Source organism: Mesoplodon densirostris, chromosome 4 (assembly GCF_025265405.1).
Source record: "Mesoplodon densirostris isolate mMesDen1 chromosome 4, mMesDen1 primary haplotype, whole genome shotgun sequence".
Lineage (NCBI taxonomy): Eukaryota > Metazoa > Chordata > Mammalia > Artiodactyla > Ziphiidae > Mesoplodon > Mesoplodon densirostris.
In genome coordinates, this window is record NC_082664.1 from 37548723 (window position 1) to 37568809 (window position 20087).

The 20087-nt window shown below is 37.7% G+C and overlaps 1 protein-coding gene across 10 annotated transcripts in view; it reads right to left on the reverse strand.

The window, feature by feature from the left end:
• Positions 1-1293: 1293 nt before the first annotated feature.
• FUT8 (fucosyltransferase 8) overlaps positions 1294-20087 on the reverse strand; it is a 339974-nt gene continuing 321180 nt past the window's right edge. For all 10 annotated transcript variants that reach the window (XM_060095987.1, XM_060095982.1, XM_060095985.1 and 7 more), the window contains 2 exons: positions 10867-11017; positions 1294-2312 (listed from right to left, as the gene is read on the reverse strand). In XM_060095987.1, the coding sequence (XP_059951970.1) occupies positions 1995-2312; positions 10867-11017 (469 nt within the window). In that variant the 3' untranslated portion in view covers positions 1294-1994. The remainder of the gene's footprint in view (positions 2313-10866; positions 11018-20087) is intronic.

Genomic DNA, 20087 nt, shown 5'->3' on the forward strand with positions numbered 1-20087 from the left:
TAGATAGTTAGTTCTGGGAGACCTGAGTGGAGAGGTAGAAAGAATTTAGGGAAGTTTGGTGGGGATATTTTACATACAGGTATTTTCATTTAGAGATGATGTGAAGGACAGGGCTTTTCTGTCTAGGATTCCTGATATTTAATATCAGGCCTGCTACTGGTTTCTACATGGATCAAATTTTTCTTTCAGAAGGAAAAACAATGCTATGAAATACTCCTACAAGGCATCTAAAAGAGGCAGGCTATAGAAAAGAGGATGTGTTCTTAGAAGGAGAAAAGTGATGTTCAGAGGGAAAGCAGAGAGAGCATCAAAGTCTTGTCTTCCAAAGTGATTCTGATGTGGAATTACTAAAAGGAAGTATTTGGAAGAGTTAATCCCAAGTCCATTTTGGGTCTCATACTGGTTCCTCTCTCCTTTGTTCACCAAACTCTATGTAGTATGAGATGCATACTTCAGAAACAGAGCCAGGGACCTCCCTCGTGGCACAGTGGTTAAGAATCCACCTGCCAGTGCAGGGGACATGGGTTCGAGCCCTGGTCTGGGAAGATCACACATGCCAGGGAGCAACTAAGCCCGTGCACCACAACTACTGAGCCTGCACTCTAGAGCCCTCGAGCCACAACTACTGAGCCTGTGCGCCACAACTACTGAAGCCTGTGCACCTGGAGCCTGTGCTCCGCGACAAGAGAAGCCACTGCAATGAGAAGCCTGTGTACCACAACAAAGAGTAGCCCCTGCTCGCCGCAAATAGAGACAGCCTGCGCACAGCAGTGAAGACCCAATGCTGTCAAAAGTAAGTAAATAAGTAAATAAATAAATAAATAAATAAATAAAAAATGGAAACAGAGCCAGCTTCCCAACCCCACAGATCCCTGGTACTCTCAAAAGCAGGACATGATAGGAAAGGGCATAAATCATTTCCTGGATAAAACAACAGGTCTCAACTCACAAAAAGTGACAATACCCACAATAAGAAAGAACAAGCCTGAAATTGTTAGCTTGGAAGTGGAGGGGATAGTTCCTCTGGCAGTGAGGAGTATGATTATTTGATTTAATTAAATCAAATAAACAATGCCCAAAATAATAAAATAAAATTTCCCTAAGATGGTTCTGAGCAACTCTGTAATGTGCACCAACTAAACTCAGTTTTCAGTGTTAAAATGGACCAATGACTCTCTGAGCTGAACCACTCAATCTAAAACAGAAAAAAAAGTAAAGCAGAACTATAAAACTCTTCTTTTTATCAACATTTTCCACTATAAAGCTGGCCACATCATCATCTAATGATATAAAATTCTAGAAACTTTACAAAATTCCTCTTTTTAAAATTTATTTTTTGTTATCAAAGAGAATGTCCGGAAACATTGAGTACTAAAGAATCTGTTCATGGTATTGTTTTACAAAAGTTCCCAATGGAGTATGAATATTTTATTTTCTGTTGTATCCTTCACTTATTAATGATGAGGTGGATGAACTGGTACAATTACTCAAAAAAAAATTCCAGACAAAAACATCCATTCTCATTCTGAATCTGTTGATTGGAGTGAATTCAGTGGTTACAATACCACCACTGGCTAAGAATCCAGCTCCCCACAGGAGGGAGCTATTTGAGTCATCTCATTAGGTCACATAGGTCTCTCAGATATAGGCACCATGTTTGAAGTCTCACACAAAATGTCTGTGTCACTTAAATTACACAACGTGGCAGTGTTTGTTTCATGGGGACATAATCTTGAAAGAACGGGTAAAGTAGAAAACAACCTGTTTGTATGTTATACGTGAGTACATTATCAGACTGTGCATGGTTTTGAGGGCATGGTAGCCCTTGTTAAAGAGGAATTCCACCAATGAAGCATCTGTCAGATCCCAGCTGTCCTGGCGATGAGGGTGTTGACTCATTTAACCATGAGTTGTTAGGTTGGGGCCTTCTTCATCTACTGTTTGGCTCAAACGGTTTGAACTGAGTTTGGTTGTCTTTCTCATCCATCTAAGCTTTATTTCTCAGCCTCAGGATATGTGGGGTACTTGACTGTTTCTATCTTCTCTCGAACTTTGTAGGAGGGATATAGGCCCGTCCTTCCCAGTTTTCTGTTGACACCTTTAGAATAGCCATCCCAATGATTTCCAGCCACACCAATGATATCTCCAGGTTCCATGGGGATTTCATCTGCAGTTCGAGGTTGGTGAGGATAAATGGCAATCTGGTTGTGGGCATTTTGCCCTCCAAAATAGTAGATGTCATCCAAAGAATGGAAGTTTGCAGAGGCATCGGGATGCAGTGTTTGCATGATTTCATAAGCAACTCGACAGACCTTGGGAAAGCACGGAAAAAATTTGGTTAGTATGTGTAAGGTCTCCTTCATAGCAATCCAAAAGCTCTTGGCCAAAGAGACTAGGACTAGACTAGGACCAGGACTGAGAGAACGAGAAGCAGTGGATTCTAGTCACAGGTTTTCAGTCCATTTGCTCTCAGATGATGGTACAAGTCATTCTTCATTTCTGTGCTTGTATCTTTTTTTTTTTAACATAAAAGATAATTACAATTAAGATCTCTCAGAGAAAAAAAAGTATGTGTATATATAGTGCAAAGTATTTTATGAATTCATAAATTCATATTTATTAAAATATAAAATTTTAATTTTAATAAAAATTTATTAAGAGCCACAGAGTGTTCCATGTTGGGCACTAGTGGTACAAAAACGAGTAAGACACAGTCTATGCCCTTGGTGAATTCAAGGTTCAGGATTAGAATCAGGATTATAAATACTTTACACAAATGCTGCTGCTTCCTTTCCTTCATTCAGTATTAATAAATCACATACTCTTTTCTTCTAATTTGGACTTGGTCTCAGAACCCTTCTCAACTGAAATTCATGTAATTACTGACAATCAACTATTGCCAAATGAGCTAAAATACATCTGCCACTTCTGTTCTAAAGTGTGATGTGTGTGATGTGTACACAGTAGCATCTAGACTGAAATCAGATGAACTAGGCTCTGGGGACAAGGCATCTACCTGATGCACTTAAGGCTACTTAAAAGATTCCTCTGTCCAAAAAATACCTACCATTCCCAATGGATGGCAGCTGGAATTCCACAATCTGAGCTTCATTCCTTGAGCTTCATACTTGGTGATAAACTATAACTATCTTAATGGAGGTATAACATTTTACGCAATTAACAAATATATTCATTATAGAGTAAATGGGTTTCAGAAACTTTTCTAAGAACAGGTGAAGACCAAAGAGAGAATACTATCATTTTGCTTAGAAAATTCTTCCATTATACACTGTGAACACAGGACTCAACTCAGGTCAATTTTCCTACATCTCCAGTTGTAGTTACCTCCGTTAATGAAGTTTTATTGTCCCTACACCAATACTTCTGCACATATTTAAAATGATACTAATAGTAATTGTTAATCTGCTCAGTGGAGCAATTTCAGATTACCCAGCAGTTCTTTAAAACTTTGGCATTCATGATATCAAAAACTGAATTCTTAAATGTTATGAGCAAATGGAATCTGATTAGGTTAATCATCAACTTAACTCCTTAAAAAGTCTAAATTTTAGGAACCCGAGGGGCGGTTTTCACATGCTATATGTAATTTGTAAATGAAACTAAGTTTAGATAGTATTTTAAATTTTGCAGATAGGGACTAAAATACAAGGAGATCTGCCCAAATTCTAGTGCTAGAATTTCAACTAGACATGGAACCAAGAAAATAACTTTGCTTTCAAATTTGCTACTTCATCAACAAACTAATTTTATATTGGTACAATTGAGATCACTGGTAGAATACTGAAACTATAAAAAAATGAGGCTAAAAAAGATTTTGAACTTGAACTTCAAATTCAGCCAAAGGCCCACACAGCACAAGCAAAATCAAGTTAAGCCTTTGGAAAGAAACTAAATAATGAAAACAAAGCAGCTCCAATAATAGCAAAGTACAATAACAATGATAGAGGCATATTTACTGAGTTTTTTCTGTCAGACATTGTTTCTAGGTCTAATTTAATTGTCAGCAGCCCCATAAAATTTTATCATGCTCGTTTTATGGATGTCAAAAGTCAGTTAAGGAATGAGCTCAAGGTTACACTACTATTAAGTGGCATATTCAGGTTTTGAACCCAGGCAGTCTGTGTATGCTTGTTAACTGCTAAGCATATTTTTTCTTGCAGATCCTATTCTCCATGTTCACATTTTAATAGCAGAAAGATATAACTTAAGGCCAAGGCTGGCCTTGGGAAAATCTGAGAGTCTTATATTCAGGCCCCCTCCACCCACTTTTCAATTATCCTGAGCCAGGGATGCAAGAACTTGTACTGTCTTTCGGATGACCACAATGCCCACTGTGGCAATGAACCCTAATGTGTTTCCTCCTTTCATTAATAAACTTCTCACTCTCATAAAAACAACACTGCCCTCAGTCCCATACCCTTAGGGACGTGCTTTCTTTTGGGGTAATCCTAATAATCAGTTTATGTTTTGGTATCAATAGCTGTTGATGTATTAGGCTGATGGATAACACATGTACTTTCTTTTCTTTTTTTTTTTTTTTTTTTTTTGCGGTACGCCGGCCTCTCACTGCTGTGGCCTCTCCCGCTGCGGAGCACAGGCTCCGGATGCACAGGCCCAGCGGCCATGGCCCACGGGCCCAGCCACTCCGTGGCATGTGGGATCCCCTTGGACCGGGGCACAAACCCGTGTCCCCTGCATTGGCAGGCGGACCCTCAACCACTGCACCATCAGGGAAGCCCCACATGTACTTTCTTAAGCCAAAGAAATTACGAATGGTAGAACTTTCAGACACAGAGTGGACCAATATAAGACCCTTTCTCCTTCTCATAATAATGGCAATAATGAGAGCAGCTGAGCTTACTGAGCACTGTTCTAATAGCTGCGCTTGCACACGTGCTTCCTCTCATCTCATTTAACTCTCACAACAACCCTATGAGTTGGTTACTGTTATTATTTATATTTTACAGCTGAAGAAACTATGCCAAAGAAAGATTAATTTCCAAAAAAAAAAAGAATAAAGGAGCTAGTAAATGACAGAAATGTAATTAGAACTCTGTCTCTAAACCATACACTGAACTGCCTTAGGTTCTGAGGATAAGTACCTAGAACAGTGCCTGCCACAGAGTAGCCACTCAGTAAGTACCTTCTGAATGAATACTGCTCCATGCATAATACCAGTCCAGCAGTGGAGATGCAAGTCCACTGGTGATATTTAATCCTTAAGATTCATATATAACATTCTGAGTAATTAAAAAATTTTCCCTATATTAACCATGGGGCAATTTACTGCAAAGGGCTAGAAAGATTACTATAGTGTCAACGTTTGCATTTAATCACCCTAGGCTTCCTCTCTGGGCTTAACAAATCCAAATCACGTGACAGGTAAATGAGGTCTTTCAGTTGATGTCAATACTCAGGTTTGAAACTTGACAGGTAGCATGATTGAGAGGGGTAGTCTATGGTTTGCAAAGCAGTGCTTGGCCACACATATGTTTTATTTCATTTGCTGTTGATGTGGCACTATATCATTTTTAGAACACTACTAAGCACACAGTAGTAAGTAAGAGCAAAAATCCTGCCAAAGGATAAAACATAGATATGACTGTATTTAAAAAAAAAAAATTAAAGAGCAGAGGAAGGTCCATTAGTTTGAATTTTATCCCTGAGTAACAACCAGCTGAGCTTTGCATGAGCCTCCAAAGCTTTCTCAGAGCAGATGGGATCTTGGTTTTTTGTCAAAATTGACAGGGCCAGAAGGATCTCCTACTGTGAGAAGTTGGAAGTGGGCTCTTGTCTCACTGCGTGAGGCTGGGATATCTGTGCACTTTTACTGTAAACTGCTTTGTTTTGCTATTCAATGAGAGAGCAGTATCCACTGTTGTTTCATGAACCATATCTCAGTGGAAATTCCTATCGAGAGCCATCTGTCTAGAATAAAATGAATGTAGTATCTGGTTTCTCCCTCTGGGCTTTCCAAAATCTGATTCAAAACGTGATGAGGCCAGTTGTGTTGTGTGTGGATTTGGAATGAAACAACAGAGAACGCCAGGAGAATGTCATATTAAGTGCCACAAAGGGAAGTGTCTCAGGGGGAGGAAAAAAAAGTAACTTTGTCCTATGGTGATTTTAATGATTGAGAAACTAATGAACAATGTTGACTGTTCCTTAAAAAATGTTGATTACCCATAGTCTTTAAAATGGACATCTACAAACCATTTTTGTAAATCAGATTCCAGAGTTATAAAACCTGATTCTAAAACTTGATAAACAATATTTTAAAAAAGAAAACCTTTCTGATACTTTGCCCTTCTACAACTGAGTGAGCTGTCAACTGCTGGAATTGCAACTCCAATTCCTTTGCTTCAGATTTTAGATGGTTTCATTAAATATGAAAGTAACTTAAATGACACAGTAGACGCTTAGGGCACAGGCAACTTCCAGTAACACAGAACAAGATTAGAGTATTTGGTAGAATAGTTTGGAATGCGATGCACTGCATAGCTTTCAAAACTTACTTGATGCTGTTGAGAAGTGTTAATATTGCCTCTAATTTTCAGACTAAATCCTGAAGATTGTTTTCTTCAATTTATGAGGCTTTTAGGACAAACTTGGCTATGAGAAACAGCTCTGATGAAGGAATTCAGAAAACTGAGTGCAAGAATAGTAACAAAATTAGAGAGGAGAGTCATATTCTTGGCTTTTAAAAACTTTTCACTTAAGGAGAGAGAATTCCCAGACCTCACTTGTGGATATAAAACCAAGAATGATTAGAAGCCCTAAGACTGAGAAGAATGGGTCCAAAACCTTATAAAGAATCCTGATTAAGGTGCCATGACATTTGTGCCTACAGTTTCTCAAACATCAATCAGGCCTTGCAATTTCCTTCTAACAATACATTTCATTCTTCCAGTATTGTCTACAATAGCACATGGTCAGCAGATAAACTCTTTCTCACTATTGTCATATAGCATAAAAGTCCTCAAAGGGTAGTATACAGGAGACAGAAAGTTTACATGACTGAAACTTCAGGATTGTCAAAACATTATGAAAAAGATACTAAACTTTTATCCCTTCTAACCATCTCTTGAAATGAGATTATCATCGAGCAAAGTTTGAAAGTTGGTTGTCCATGTTTTATTCTGGGCTGAGATTTGGTTCTCATTGTTTTATTCGCTTATCACCCTTCTGGATGTAAGGCTTTAGTCTTCTTCTGTTTTCTGCAGGAAAGTCTGCAGATTAATTTCCCTAAAGTCAAAACAGACACAAGTTTACCTGCATTTGCTAAAGCAAATACTATTACTTATCACTCACCCTTTGGGAATGAAGAGCTTTTGTTTCTGAAAATGCATATTATATGGTGACGCTCTCTTTCAATAAGCTAAATAAAATAGAGTTAAGGTGGTACCTTGGCACAGGAATTAATATGCCGAATGTTACTGGTTATTATTCTTTATGAAGAATTGTTACACACATCCAATGCACACAATGACTATGTGGAACCTAAGCATCACCCATGACCATAAGCAGAGGTAATGGAGTCCTTGAACAGCATATTTCATATTCCTTCTAAAATGTGAGATCATATAGTCTGAAATGGGGCCACGTGAAAAAAATCGTTAAAATAAATACTGTAGAGTCTAACAGGCAAAGATATACCTATACCTATTCCTTTATAAATAATAATAGCAGCTAACATTGCATTTAACATATTGCTGAGTACTATTCTCAGTGCTTTACATATAATAAATCTTTAATCCTCACAAAAACTTTATGCAGTAGGTATTATTGTTATTACCGTTTTTACAGGGAGGGGGGAAAATGTCAGTGATAGGCTAAACAATTTGTTCAAACGCCACAGAGTCACTAAGTGGTCAAAGTTGTATTTAAACCCAGGTAGTCTGACTCTAGAGTCCACAATGCCTCATTCTTGTTCTCTGTCTCATGAAGTCAATGGCTTGTTACTTTGATGTCATCAGTGACGTTTTCTCAAACTCCACTGCTACTGCTGATGAGACATTTTGGGGGCATTCTTCAAACGATTCCGATTTTGGTTTATGGCAATTTTGGTTTGGTTTCTGCTACAAGCCACCAACCAACTCGGTCACACCACAAAAATATTAAACTGTACCAAATGCCTTTTTACTAAAAATATTTTCAAAAAATACTGGGGTGCAGGGCTTCCCTGGTGGCACAGTGGTTAAGAATCCGCCTGCCAATGCAGGGGACACGGGTTCGAGCCCTGGTCCAGGAAGATCTTATATGCCATGGAGCAACTAAGCCCGTGCACCACAACTACTGAGCCCACGTGCCACAGCTACTGAAGCCCGCATGCCTAGAGCCCATGCTCTGCAACTAGAGAAGCCACCGCAATGAGAAGCCTGTGCCCTGCAACAAAGAGTAGACCCTGCTTGTCGCAACTAGAGAAAGCCCGCACGCAGCAATGAAGACCCAATGCAGCCAAAACCAAAAAACCAAAAAACAAACAAAAAAACTGGGGTGCAAGGAAGCCCAAAGATTAATCACTGAATGTGGAATTATTCCACAGTCTCAAATGCTACAGCTGTTAGTCACCAAGAAAGGAGGTGATCACATTTAGCAAACTGCTACTCACTATATAAATGTAAGGTATTTTTTACTGTTAAACTTTTATTCTGAGCCCTAACATGTTTTGAGGTATTCAAGTCTATCTTGGGACACAAAATATTGGTTTAAATGATCAGAGTTATTTTGGATGAACTTTGACTTGCCAAGAGTTTTTAGGAACAATATAATATATAATCACAAATCTTATTCCTTTGGACACAACCAGACCTCTCATTACTACGCTTTCTTCATATAAACTGTTTCTCTGGATCTGAGGTCTGAAGAAGACACAGAGGTTGATATTATGCATAAAATAGAACAAAGTAGTGTGAACAATATGCTCTTCAAACCTGGACAGGTTTCCAGTATCATGAAGTGACAGAGGTCCTGACTTCTGGGTCAAAACTAGACTTATGAGGCTATGAGGATCAAAAATTCTACAGCACATCCTTGAAAAGGGAAAAAAACCAAAAGATTTTCTTTCCAGAATGAGTCTAATGGCATTATTAAGGAGAGCTGGACAAAGGAAAGCAAAACATAGAGCACGTCCTTGTAAGTCTCAGTGTCTACCTCCATGTAAGGTTGGTAAATGTTTAGACATGTATATATTTATTTACTTTTAAAGCTTTAAAACTAGAGCAGTGGTTCTCACAAGGGTGATTTTACCCTCCCACTCCCCCCACCTGGGACATGTGGCAATGTCTGGAGACACTGTTGGCTGTCACAACTTGAGGTGAGGGTCTACTGGCCACGGACGCTGCTAAGCATCCTATAATGCACAAGACAGCACCTCACAACAACTTATCCAGCCCCAAATGCCAACGGTGCCAGGTTGAGAAACCCTGGACAAAAGGAATAGACTTTAGGAAGGCCTAAAATCTAGACCTACAGAGGAGGTGGTACATCTGGGAAAGTGACTCTTGATTCAATCATTGTAACAATAAGCATTCGAAAATGTGTTATTTGCACCTGTTGATCACGTAGGCACATAGCCAGATTCTCAAAAGCAGTTGAGAGGGACTAGGTAGTTACAACTCCTCCCCCCATCCCACCCCCTTATCAAAGATAGGATCCTCACCCCAATTAGGGAGAATATCACCTATGGATGCCTTCATGTTTTCCCTCTGATGAGGACCTATTGCCATGTGACTCCTGTTCTGTGTAGCTGTCTTTGCGTCTTGAGTTGTATTCTTATGCCACATTGAAGGAACTCATACAGGCTTTGCTGGGATAAGTATCTTTCCAACAATCATGTCACCATACCATTATGAGAGTGTGCATTGTCACATAATAAAAATCTGTCCATTTCTTTATACTCTCTGCAGTATATTCCCATGTAAATGATGTGGCTTTCCTTTTCACACTTTCTTTTCTCTGCTTCTTCTAAGCTTTCAGGCATATATTTATCTTACATGGTTTATATTTCTTTGTAATTATTCTCTGGTTATTTCATGTGGATATTTTGCTCACTAGATTCTGGACCAGGGTAAGAGCTGTATCTTCAATCTCCTTTGAAATTCCCTCTACACCTAGTATAGGTCTGAGCACAAACAATCATTTAACAGATTGTTGAACAAACTAACCAATAATATGCACATAAATGAGACAGTTGAATAAAATCCACAATAAATCTTTCTATGCTGATATTCCACTGGGCATATAAGGCTGATTGGAGCACTCATAAAAACACACACACCAAACCAACAACATATTAAATATCTATAACAATAAACTCAAAGAATGATTATAATATGGTATTGCTTAAATATAATGTACAGTTTCTTGCTTGGTAGAAATGTTAAAAGGACTTGAAAGAGGAATTACATTTACTCTTTCTTATTTTCTATAAAGCAATCAAGTGAGGCAAAATGCTGAGCATTTAAGCCTCTCAGTATCAGTGCACTGATGTGTAGAAATGGATGGACTCTGGTTACATACTGATTGTATGCAAAATCAGAAAGTATTAAGTAAACTTAATTACTTGCTGTTTCTGTTAAATGTTGTGAATAAGCCAAGTACTTTTAAACAACCCCAGTAGCTGGCTTCAGTAGAGATGTATTCAACAATTGCTTGCAAACAATTAAATATTCAGTGCACTCAAATAGCTATGTTTTCTGGAATCTTCTCATTCTTTCACAAAAGGGATCATTCCCCAATATTAAAAAAATTGTACCTGAGTCATGAAAACTAACATTTTTTAAAAATCCAAGAACTTCCTGACCCAATATAACCAAAGAGTACTGATCACTTAAAAATGCTTACCTGGGATGAAAAAGTACACACTAGGAAGTCTGCCTGGGAGAGAAAGTGTATATCCAGGATCACACCTCGAAGTGAATTTTCTGTGTATCGATTATGTAGTCCAGCTGACCAAGAGATAGAGTTATCACTAATAAATTCATAACTGGGGTACCTGAAAAAAGAAATAAATTTATACAAACTCACTGAAATCATAGAATTCTGTCAGGAAATAGTATCCTATCAGCAGGAGGTAGCCAGCTCCTTTAACCAAGAGTACCCTTCTTTCTGACAGTAAGGAAAGCTTTAATTCTGGCATTCAATAGAGTAGCTGACAAAGCATCTTTGAATCCATTGATGGGGCAGAAACCATTCTGGGGTGTCCTGTATGTTAAAAGTTATTGGCATGACATATAAAATACACATATGCACCAGAATGTCCCTTTCAATTCTTGAAAGAATTGAAAACAGGAAGCTCTTTATTTTCATCGTAATAAGTGACCTTGAAGAGGTTTTTCAACCTGCTTTCATATTTTTTTCACAGACACATTTTCATTTTATGCATTCCTTTCCCACTTTTATCCTTAAGCATATATCTTTTTAAAAATATAATTTATACATTGTTTTTTCTTCTTCCAGTTTTATTGAGGTATAGTTTTTTAAAAGATCTATTATTTTATTTGTTTTTGGTTGCATCAGGTCTTAGTTGCGGCATGCGGGATCTTCGCTGAGGCATATGGGATCTTTCATTGCAGTGCACAGACTTCTCTCTAGTTGTGGCCTACAGGCTGCAGAGCGCGTGGGCTCTGTAGTTGTGGCGTGTGGGTTCCAGAGCACATGGGCTCTGTAGTTTGCAGCACGTGGGCTCTCTAGCTGAGGCACATGAGCTCAGTAGTTATGGCGTGCAGGCCTAGTTGCCCCGTGTCATGTGGGATCCCAGTTCCCTGACCACAGATTGAACCCACATCCCCTGCATTGTAAGGCAGATTCTTTACCACTGGACCACCAGAGAAGTCCTGATCATACAGTGCTGTATGAGATATAATTGACATACAGCACTGTATAAGTTTAAGGCACAATGATCTGACTTACACACATCATGAAATGGTTACCACAATAAGTTTAGTGAACTTCCATCATCTCATTACAGACAAAATTTTTAAAAAAGGAAAAAAAATTTTCCTTGTGATGAAAACTCTTAGGATTTAGTCTCTTAACAACTTTTGGTTGCTGTGGCTAGGACTTTCAATACCATGTTGAATAAATGTGGTGAGACTGGGCATCTTTGTCTTCTTCCTGATCTTAGAGGAAAATCTTTCAGCTTTTCACGGTTGAGTATTATGTTTGCTGTTAGTCTGTGATATCTTATGGCCTTTGTTATGTTGAGGTATGTTTCCTCTACACTCACTTAGTTGAGAGTTTTATTATAAATGAATATAGAATTTTGTCAAAAGCTTTTTCTGCAACTATTGAGATGATCATATGATTTTTAACCTTTGTTTTGTTAATGTGGTGTATCACATTGATTGATTTGCAAATATTGAACTATCCTTGCATCTACTTGATCATGGTATATGATCCTTTTAATGTACTGCTGGATTCGGTTTGTTAATATTTTGTTAAGGATTTTTGTATCTTATCAATGATATCGGCCTGTAAGTTTCTCTTTTTGTGGCGTCTTTGTCTGGTTTTGGAATTGGGGTGATGTTGGCCTTGTAGAATGAGTTCAGAATTATTCCATCTTCAATATTTTGGAATAGTTTGAGAAGCATAGGCATGAACTCTCCTTTAAATATTTTATAAAATTCACCTGTGAAGCCATCTGGTCCTGGATTTTTGTTTGTTGGAAGTTTTTTGATCAATCTTGATTCAACTCCATTACTGGTAATTGGTTTATTAATATTTTCTATTTCTTCCTAATTTAGTCTTGGGAGACTGAAATTTTCTAGGAATTTATCCATTTCTTCTAGGTTGTCCATTTACTCACATATAGTCGTTTGCAGTAATCCCTTTTGATCCTTTGATTTCTGTGGTGTTGGCTATAACATCTCTTTTTTCATTTCTGATTTTATTCATTTGGGTCCTCTCTCTTTTTTCTTGATGAGTCTGGCTAAATGTTTATCAATTTGTTTACCTTTTCAAAGAAACAGCTCTTAGTCTCATTGATCTTTTCTATTGTTTTAAATGTCTATTTCACTTATTTCTGCTCTGATGTTTATCATTTCTTTCCTTCTACTAATTTTGGGCTTTGTTCTTCTTTTTCTAGTTCCTATACGTGTAACGGTGGGTTGTGTGTGTGTGTATAATTATTTTAAGTGGATCTGAAGTTTGAACACATTCTAACAACTTCACAGTTTTATTCCTGTCTTTCCCTGCCCACATTTAATGTTTTTTTGATATCATATTTTATATCTTTTTGTTTTGTGTATTCCTTAACCATGTATTGTGGATATAGATAATTTACTACTTGTCTTTCAAGTTTCCTACTAGCTTTACAAGTGGCTGATCTACTACCTTTACTGTATGTTTGCTTTTACCAATGAGACGTTTCCTTTCATAATTTTCATATTTCTAGTTATGGTCTTTTCTTTTATGCTTAGGGAAGTCCCTGTAACATTTCTTGTAAAGCCTGTTTAGTGGTGCTGAACAATTTTAGCTTTTGCTTGTCTGTAAAACTCTTTCTCTCTCTTTCAAATTCAAATGGTAGCCTTGTAGGGTAAAGTATTCTTGGTTGTAGGTTTTTTCCTTTCATCACTTTGAATATATCATGACACTCTCTTCTGTCCTGCAAAGTTTCTGCTGAAAAGTCAACTGACAGTCTTATGGGAGTTCCCTTGTACATAACTAGTTGCTTTTCTCTTGCTGCTTTTAAGATTCTCTCTTTATCTTTATTTTTTGTCATTTTAATTACAATGTGTCTTGGTGTAGACCTCTTTGGGTTGATCTTGTTTGGAACTTTCTGTGCTCCCTGGACCTGGATGTCTGTTTCCTTTCCCAGGTTAGGGAAATTTTTGGCTATTCTTGTTTTAAATAAGTTCCCTGCCCCTTTCTCTCTCTCTTTTCCCTAAGAGATCCCTATAATGTAAATGCTGGTATGCTTTTGTTGTCCCAGAGGTCTCTTAAACTATCCACACTTTTTAAATTCTTCTCTTTTTTTTTTTTGTTCAGCTTGGGTGATTTCCACTACTCTGTCTTCCAGTTTGTTGATCTGTTCTTCTGTATCATTTAATCTACTGTTGATTCCTTCTAGTGTATTTTTTACTTCAATTATTGCATTCTTCAGCTCTGTTTGGTTCTTCTTTACCCTTTCTAACTCTTTGTTAAGTCTGCCACTGTGTTCATCAATTTTTCTCCCAAGTTCATTCAGCATCTTTATGATCATTACCTTGAACCCTTTATTGGGTAGATTGCTCATCTCCACTTTGCTTAGCTCTTCTTCTGGGGTTTGTTCCTTCATTTGAAACACGTTCCTTTGTCACCTCATTTTGCCTAATTCTCTGTGTTTATTTGTATGTATTAGGCAAGTCAGTTATGTTTCTCGTTCTTGGAGAAGTGACCTTATGTAAGAGATGTCCTATGGGGCCCAGCTACTTACTCCTCTCTGGTCACCAGAGCTATATAATCTAAGGGTGCCTTGTATGTGGGCTGAGTGGGCACTTCTGTTGTGGTGGGGTCAACTACTGTGGGCATGCTGGTAGGTAGGGCTAGTTCCCAGCCCGGTTGGCTGCCAGGCCCTACCTCATGTGGAGGCTGCTAGCTGCTGGTAGGTGGGTCTGGGTCCTGACACAGCTGCCTACATGGCCTGGTAAGTCCCAGGGCTGGTGCCAGTCCACTGGTGGCTTGGGCTGGGTCCTGGTGTGCCTGGTTGCAGGCCCGCAAGTCCTAGGGTTGGTCATGTGTTGCTGGTGGGCAGTGCTGGGTCCCAGCATGGCTGGCTGTGGGGTTTGGGGATCCAAGTACTGGTGCTGATCAACTAGTGGGCGTGTAAGCCCCTGGTTCTAATAGGTTAGAAGGAGGACTCCAAAATGTTGTTTGCCAGCACCAGGGTCCCTGTGGTAGAATGAGCTCCCCACTGCCTGCTGCCAGTATATGTGTCCCCAGGGGGAGTCCCAGTTGCCTCCTACCTATCTAGGAGGCTCCAACCTGCTTTCAAATTTGGTCACTGAGCTTTTCCTTTAGAATATAAACATCATGATTAAACTTCATTTAAATTTTTAGTTTAGAATTTGTGATAACTGAGACTTGTCTCCCTTAACCCCCATAAGCACCATCTTAACAAATAACGGTGACAGAAAACCATTCTAATAAATTTATGAAAGCAAATTCCTTGTAGATGTCCACCAACTAATACTGTGGTAGTCGTGAGAAGATATGTGTTAAAAAATATTAAAACAGGATGTCTTTAAAAAGTCTACTATATGTTCAAATGATTCTACTCTGAATTAGAGGTTTAATTATACTCTAGTATAGAGTGAATAAATTTTCTCAGTGCATGAGACAGATCACAGTTAAGTTGTAAACTTTCAGAAGTTACATGCAAAGGTGATAGTCATTGTACCCAGTTTATATAATTTTTTAAGAATTAAATAAATTAAGCAATGTAAAGTGTTTAGAAGAGTATGTGACACGTAGTAAATGCTCAATAAATCATTAACTGTGATTGTTAAACATTCTTTCCCCAGATATTCACCTGGTTTTATCTCTTACTTTCCTCTTAGATCTCCGCTCAAATGCTGCCTTATTAGTGAGGAGTTTGGCAATCCCTATCCCTTTTACTTGCTTAATTTTTCTCCAAGGCTCTTACTATCACTGAACATAATATATATTTACTGTTTATTTACTGTCTGCATTCATTCCGCACCTCCATCATCCCTAACTAGAATGTAAGCTCTATAAAGAGAGGTATTTCATCAGCTTTGTTCACTCTATTATTCTCAGCACTTAGAAGAGAATCTGGAATATAGTACAAGGTCAATAAATATTTGTTGAAAGAATAATAGTTCCTACTTATAAGCCCTGAGGCAGCAGGAGTCAGCTTACATGTCTTTTTCCCACACAGTATTTCCCAAAGGTCAGGACTATGCCTTATTTTCCTTTGCATCACAGCATCTAGCACTCCACACAATGCTATGTGGATGAATACATGAACAAGTTAGTGCTACCCATGTCTGGGACGTTTTCCTAATTCCCTAACAGCTGCTTCAGATTTCTCTTCATTCCACAACCTCCACGGCGTTTTCTCTCATAGCCTCTAGTAATGACTGTGAAGAAAAAGTCTCTGAGCACTGTTTCAGTGATTGGTATTCAGTGTTCAGATCCATTTGGCCTCATTATTTTTGACATTTTGCCCTCCTCAACTTTGAATCAGGGAGATGAAGGAAATGTCACATTTGTTCTGAAAAGAAAACCACCAAAAAAACTTTTAATGTGATTCCTGTGAAGAGGCAGATCCAGTCATGGGGCAGAAACAGAAACAAATAAATATGAAAAGGCTGGAGGGTGGAGGAGGGGGGAAATCGTTAAAACACACCAGTACAGGTTTTATCCTAGAATAAAGACTAACTCTGTCAGCATGGTTTGGGTGCTCAGTGAACCAAACACAAGAGGGATCCTTTTACTGAGAAGTGACGCGAACATCATGCCCTTCCTAACTTAAAGGCCTCTTCCTGGAACCAAACCAAAAGGTCACCTAAGTTCCTCAGGCCTTATCTCTATATGCAAAAGATAGCTTGATGAAGGATACTGAGTGTTGAAAAACAGAAACAAAGTGAATAATGAGGGAAGGAGATTTTGTACTTCCAATAATGAGCATGAAACTTTCCACACAAACATGCTTCTTTCTTGTCTTACGCCTACAAGTATGCCAGCAGAAGTCTTCCACTGTGAGGCTGCAGAGATAGGCAATGATTTTAAAAAATATTTTTTTCTTCTTCCATCTTGCAAAAGTTTATTTTTATATCAACCACAAAGGTGTAACTTGAAATTATAAACTAACATCAAATTTTCTTTTGTGAAGTCTTTCTCCAGACTGAGGGGGATACTCTTCTTCTTGACTTTACTACCTAGTATACAACTCCTTCAGGACAATTATATAATGACACTGATTATTTGTTACCTGTATATTGCCTTCAAGTTGGATACACCCTGAGATAAGGAGCCACATATTATCTTTTATTTCTTTGTGTATTCCTAATGCCCTGTAACTGTCTAGCATATTAGATGTAGTTCAAAAAAATAGTGAAGAACTTTACCACTATTGCTGATTCTTCATTTCACATGGCAACCAAATGCTTTACAACAACTTTTAAACAAATTTCTCTTACCTCTACTCATTTAAATGAACCTAATTTTAGGAAGAGCTTGTCCAGCATTTTTGATAAAGAGCAAACTAAATATGTAAATATTTAATCTGAGAGATTTTTAATGGCTTGTTTTTTCTCCTGTTTCACTCCTAAACCCAGTCTCCACAATCTTAGAATACAATGCTGGATAGACAACTTTAATAGTTCTTACTTCTTAGACTGCCAAAGATTCTGTGATTTAAACACTCTAACAGTGAATTACCTAAGAGAGAGATCTCCACATTATCAGCAGCTGTCACAGTCACTAGGAGGCTGGTGCTAAAATCTCCTGAATGAACTCAAGTCTTAATCTAGAGAGACCTGAGGTGTAATACTAAGCAACAAAGCATTAACTACCGGAGCCACATATATAAGCTAATCTTGACCCCTTTTACAAAGAATAAACTAGTCAGAAAAATGGTTTCTTCTCTAACTGTACGAATACTATGCCTCATTTAATTCTCCATCTCTTCACCCTCTTGAAGCAGAAAAGTCTTATAATCACCTTGGATTCTATATGCCTTGTTGAAAAATTAATTCATGCTTTGGTCTCCTAAAACAATAACAGAAATTTTATGATTTGCTTAGGTATCAAAACCAATCCTGAGAGGTCAAAAGCAGAATTAATTCAGAGTGGAAAAAACATTTAAGTAAAATAATGAAGGAGAGAAATGGTATTTAAATTCCTGAGAAAATCCTTAAAATGACTCAGAAAACCAAAGAATTTCCAAAGAGGAAAAAAATATGCACAAAATGCTATTGCTACGTTTATAACAGAATATGGAGAAAAATGCTGCCTGGACTACCATGGAGAGAGGAGTTACTAGCTTCTGACCACACACACATACACAAAAGAAAAAATCAAGTTTTACAATCCAAGTAGATACTACTGCCATCTGTACTGTAAGGGTTGCTTGGTGTAAAAATATCATGCTGTGCTATGGATCACAGCCGTAAAATATTCATATCCTTTTATCTAAATACTTCCAAGTCCAGAAATCTAGATTAACGAAATAATATGGATAATTTCAGGCATACCTCATAGCACTGGAAATTGGAAATAACCTGTCAAATATTAAAAGAATGGTCAAGTAAGCAAAGGCATTTCCATTCAGTGGATATGTAGTCACTAAAGAAAGAGATTTACAATAACTTTTTTTAGCAACCTGGGAAAAGGGATCTAGTGCTGTATTAAGTAAAAAAAGAGTTCAAATTATACAGAATATGATCAACTACAAAGATGTATAACTACATAAATGACTGAAGGGAATATGTTGATATTTAAATAGTTATTGCCACTGAGTAATGAGACTGTGGGTAATATTTTTTCCTTGCTTGTATACTTACCAACTCCATATTTTCTAATGAGCATAAATTATTTTGCCAATCAAGGGAAAAACTTATGTTGCATTCAAGAACAAGTAAAAGAGTAAATAAAGTAATATTTTAACATTTTTTTCACTAAGCTACAAATTCAGTCTGATATTTTAAAATGAAGGACTAAGATTAACTATTTCTACTTTGTTTCTCTCTAATAGGTCTGTACTATCAAACTAGAAAAATATCTGTGAAATTTTTTTCTTGTTTTATGTCCAAATATTCATTTAATCCCTAACTCTATACTTATTATAACTATATAACTTGGCTTATATTTGGCTGATGAATTTCTTGGTCTTTTGTTTGTTTGTCTGTGTGCACGCACACCTGCGTGTGTGTGTGTGAGAGAGAGAGAGAGAGAGAGAGAGTGTCTGTGTGTATGATCAATAGAGGGAGCCTTAAAGAAAAAGCAATTTATATCAGGTTAATTTAGATTCTTATGAGGTAGAAATAGGGTTTAAATGATTATCCAATGATATGGATAAATACCTGCATTATAGTATTCATTCCAGATTTGTTTTTCTTCCCAACCCCCATTTGTGACATAAAATAGGGATTGAGAAATAAATTAAAAGTCAAAAAGGTCAAATGATAATTGCTAATAAAATGTTTTCAAATAGATAGGACTGAAATGAACATAATTCAATACTTACCGGGCACTTACTAGAACTAGGTACAGTTTCTAAAGTGCTTATAACCTAGTGAGGGAGACGGAAGTAAGCAAGTGCTAAATATTAAGAGGAATGCACAGAGGAGGACCACTTAGTCAAGGATTCAGGAATGATTTCTGGAGTAGATGGTATTACTCTATAGTAGCACTACTCATACTGTATTGTAACTGTCCATTCCCCTACTAGATTGGGAATTCCTTGAGAGCAGAGAGTGTCTTGCTTATCACGGAATCCCCACCACCTAGCACAGTGCCTGAAATACAGGCAGGCAGGCTCAATACAGCTCAGTACAAGTTGGCAGTCCTTATTATTTCACTTACAAAACTCATCTCTTGATTTTTTGCTTTTTTAAAAAATATAAATTCCAGAAATTTTTATAAGATGAAAACTTATATCTTACACATGGTTTCAGTTGCCTGTGATTGTTGGTGAAGATAGTAAGAGCAAAAGGGCAAGCACCTGGTGTGTTTTATTGCTAACAGTCTTGTGAGTTGGTTAGTATTATGGACTAAATGTTTGTGTCCCCCCAGAATTCATATGTTTAAGCCCTAACCCCCAATGTGATAATATTTTGAGGTGGAGCATTTGGGAGGTACTTAGGGTTAAATAAGGTCATGAGGGTAGGACCCTCATGATGGAATTGGTGCCCTTCCTTACAAGAAGAGACACCATTAAGCTTGCTCTCTCCCTTCCAAGCACATAAAGGTCATGTGAGTATATAATGAGATGACTGCTGCCTACAAGTCAAGAGAAGGGGTTTCAGAATGAAATCTACACCTTGCTGGCACCTCACATATGCTTGGATCATAATAACAGTTGCACAAGTACACAGTTGTTTGAATTTAAAACCCCCAAT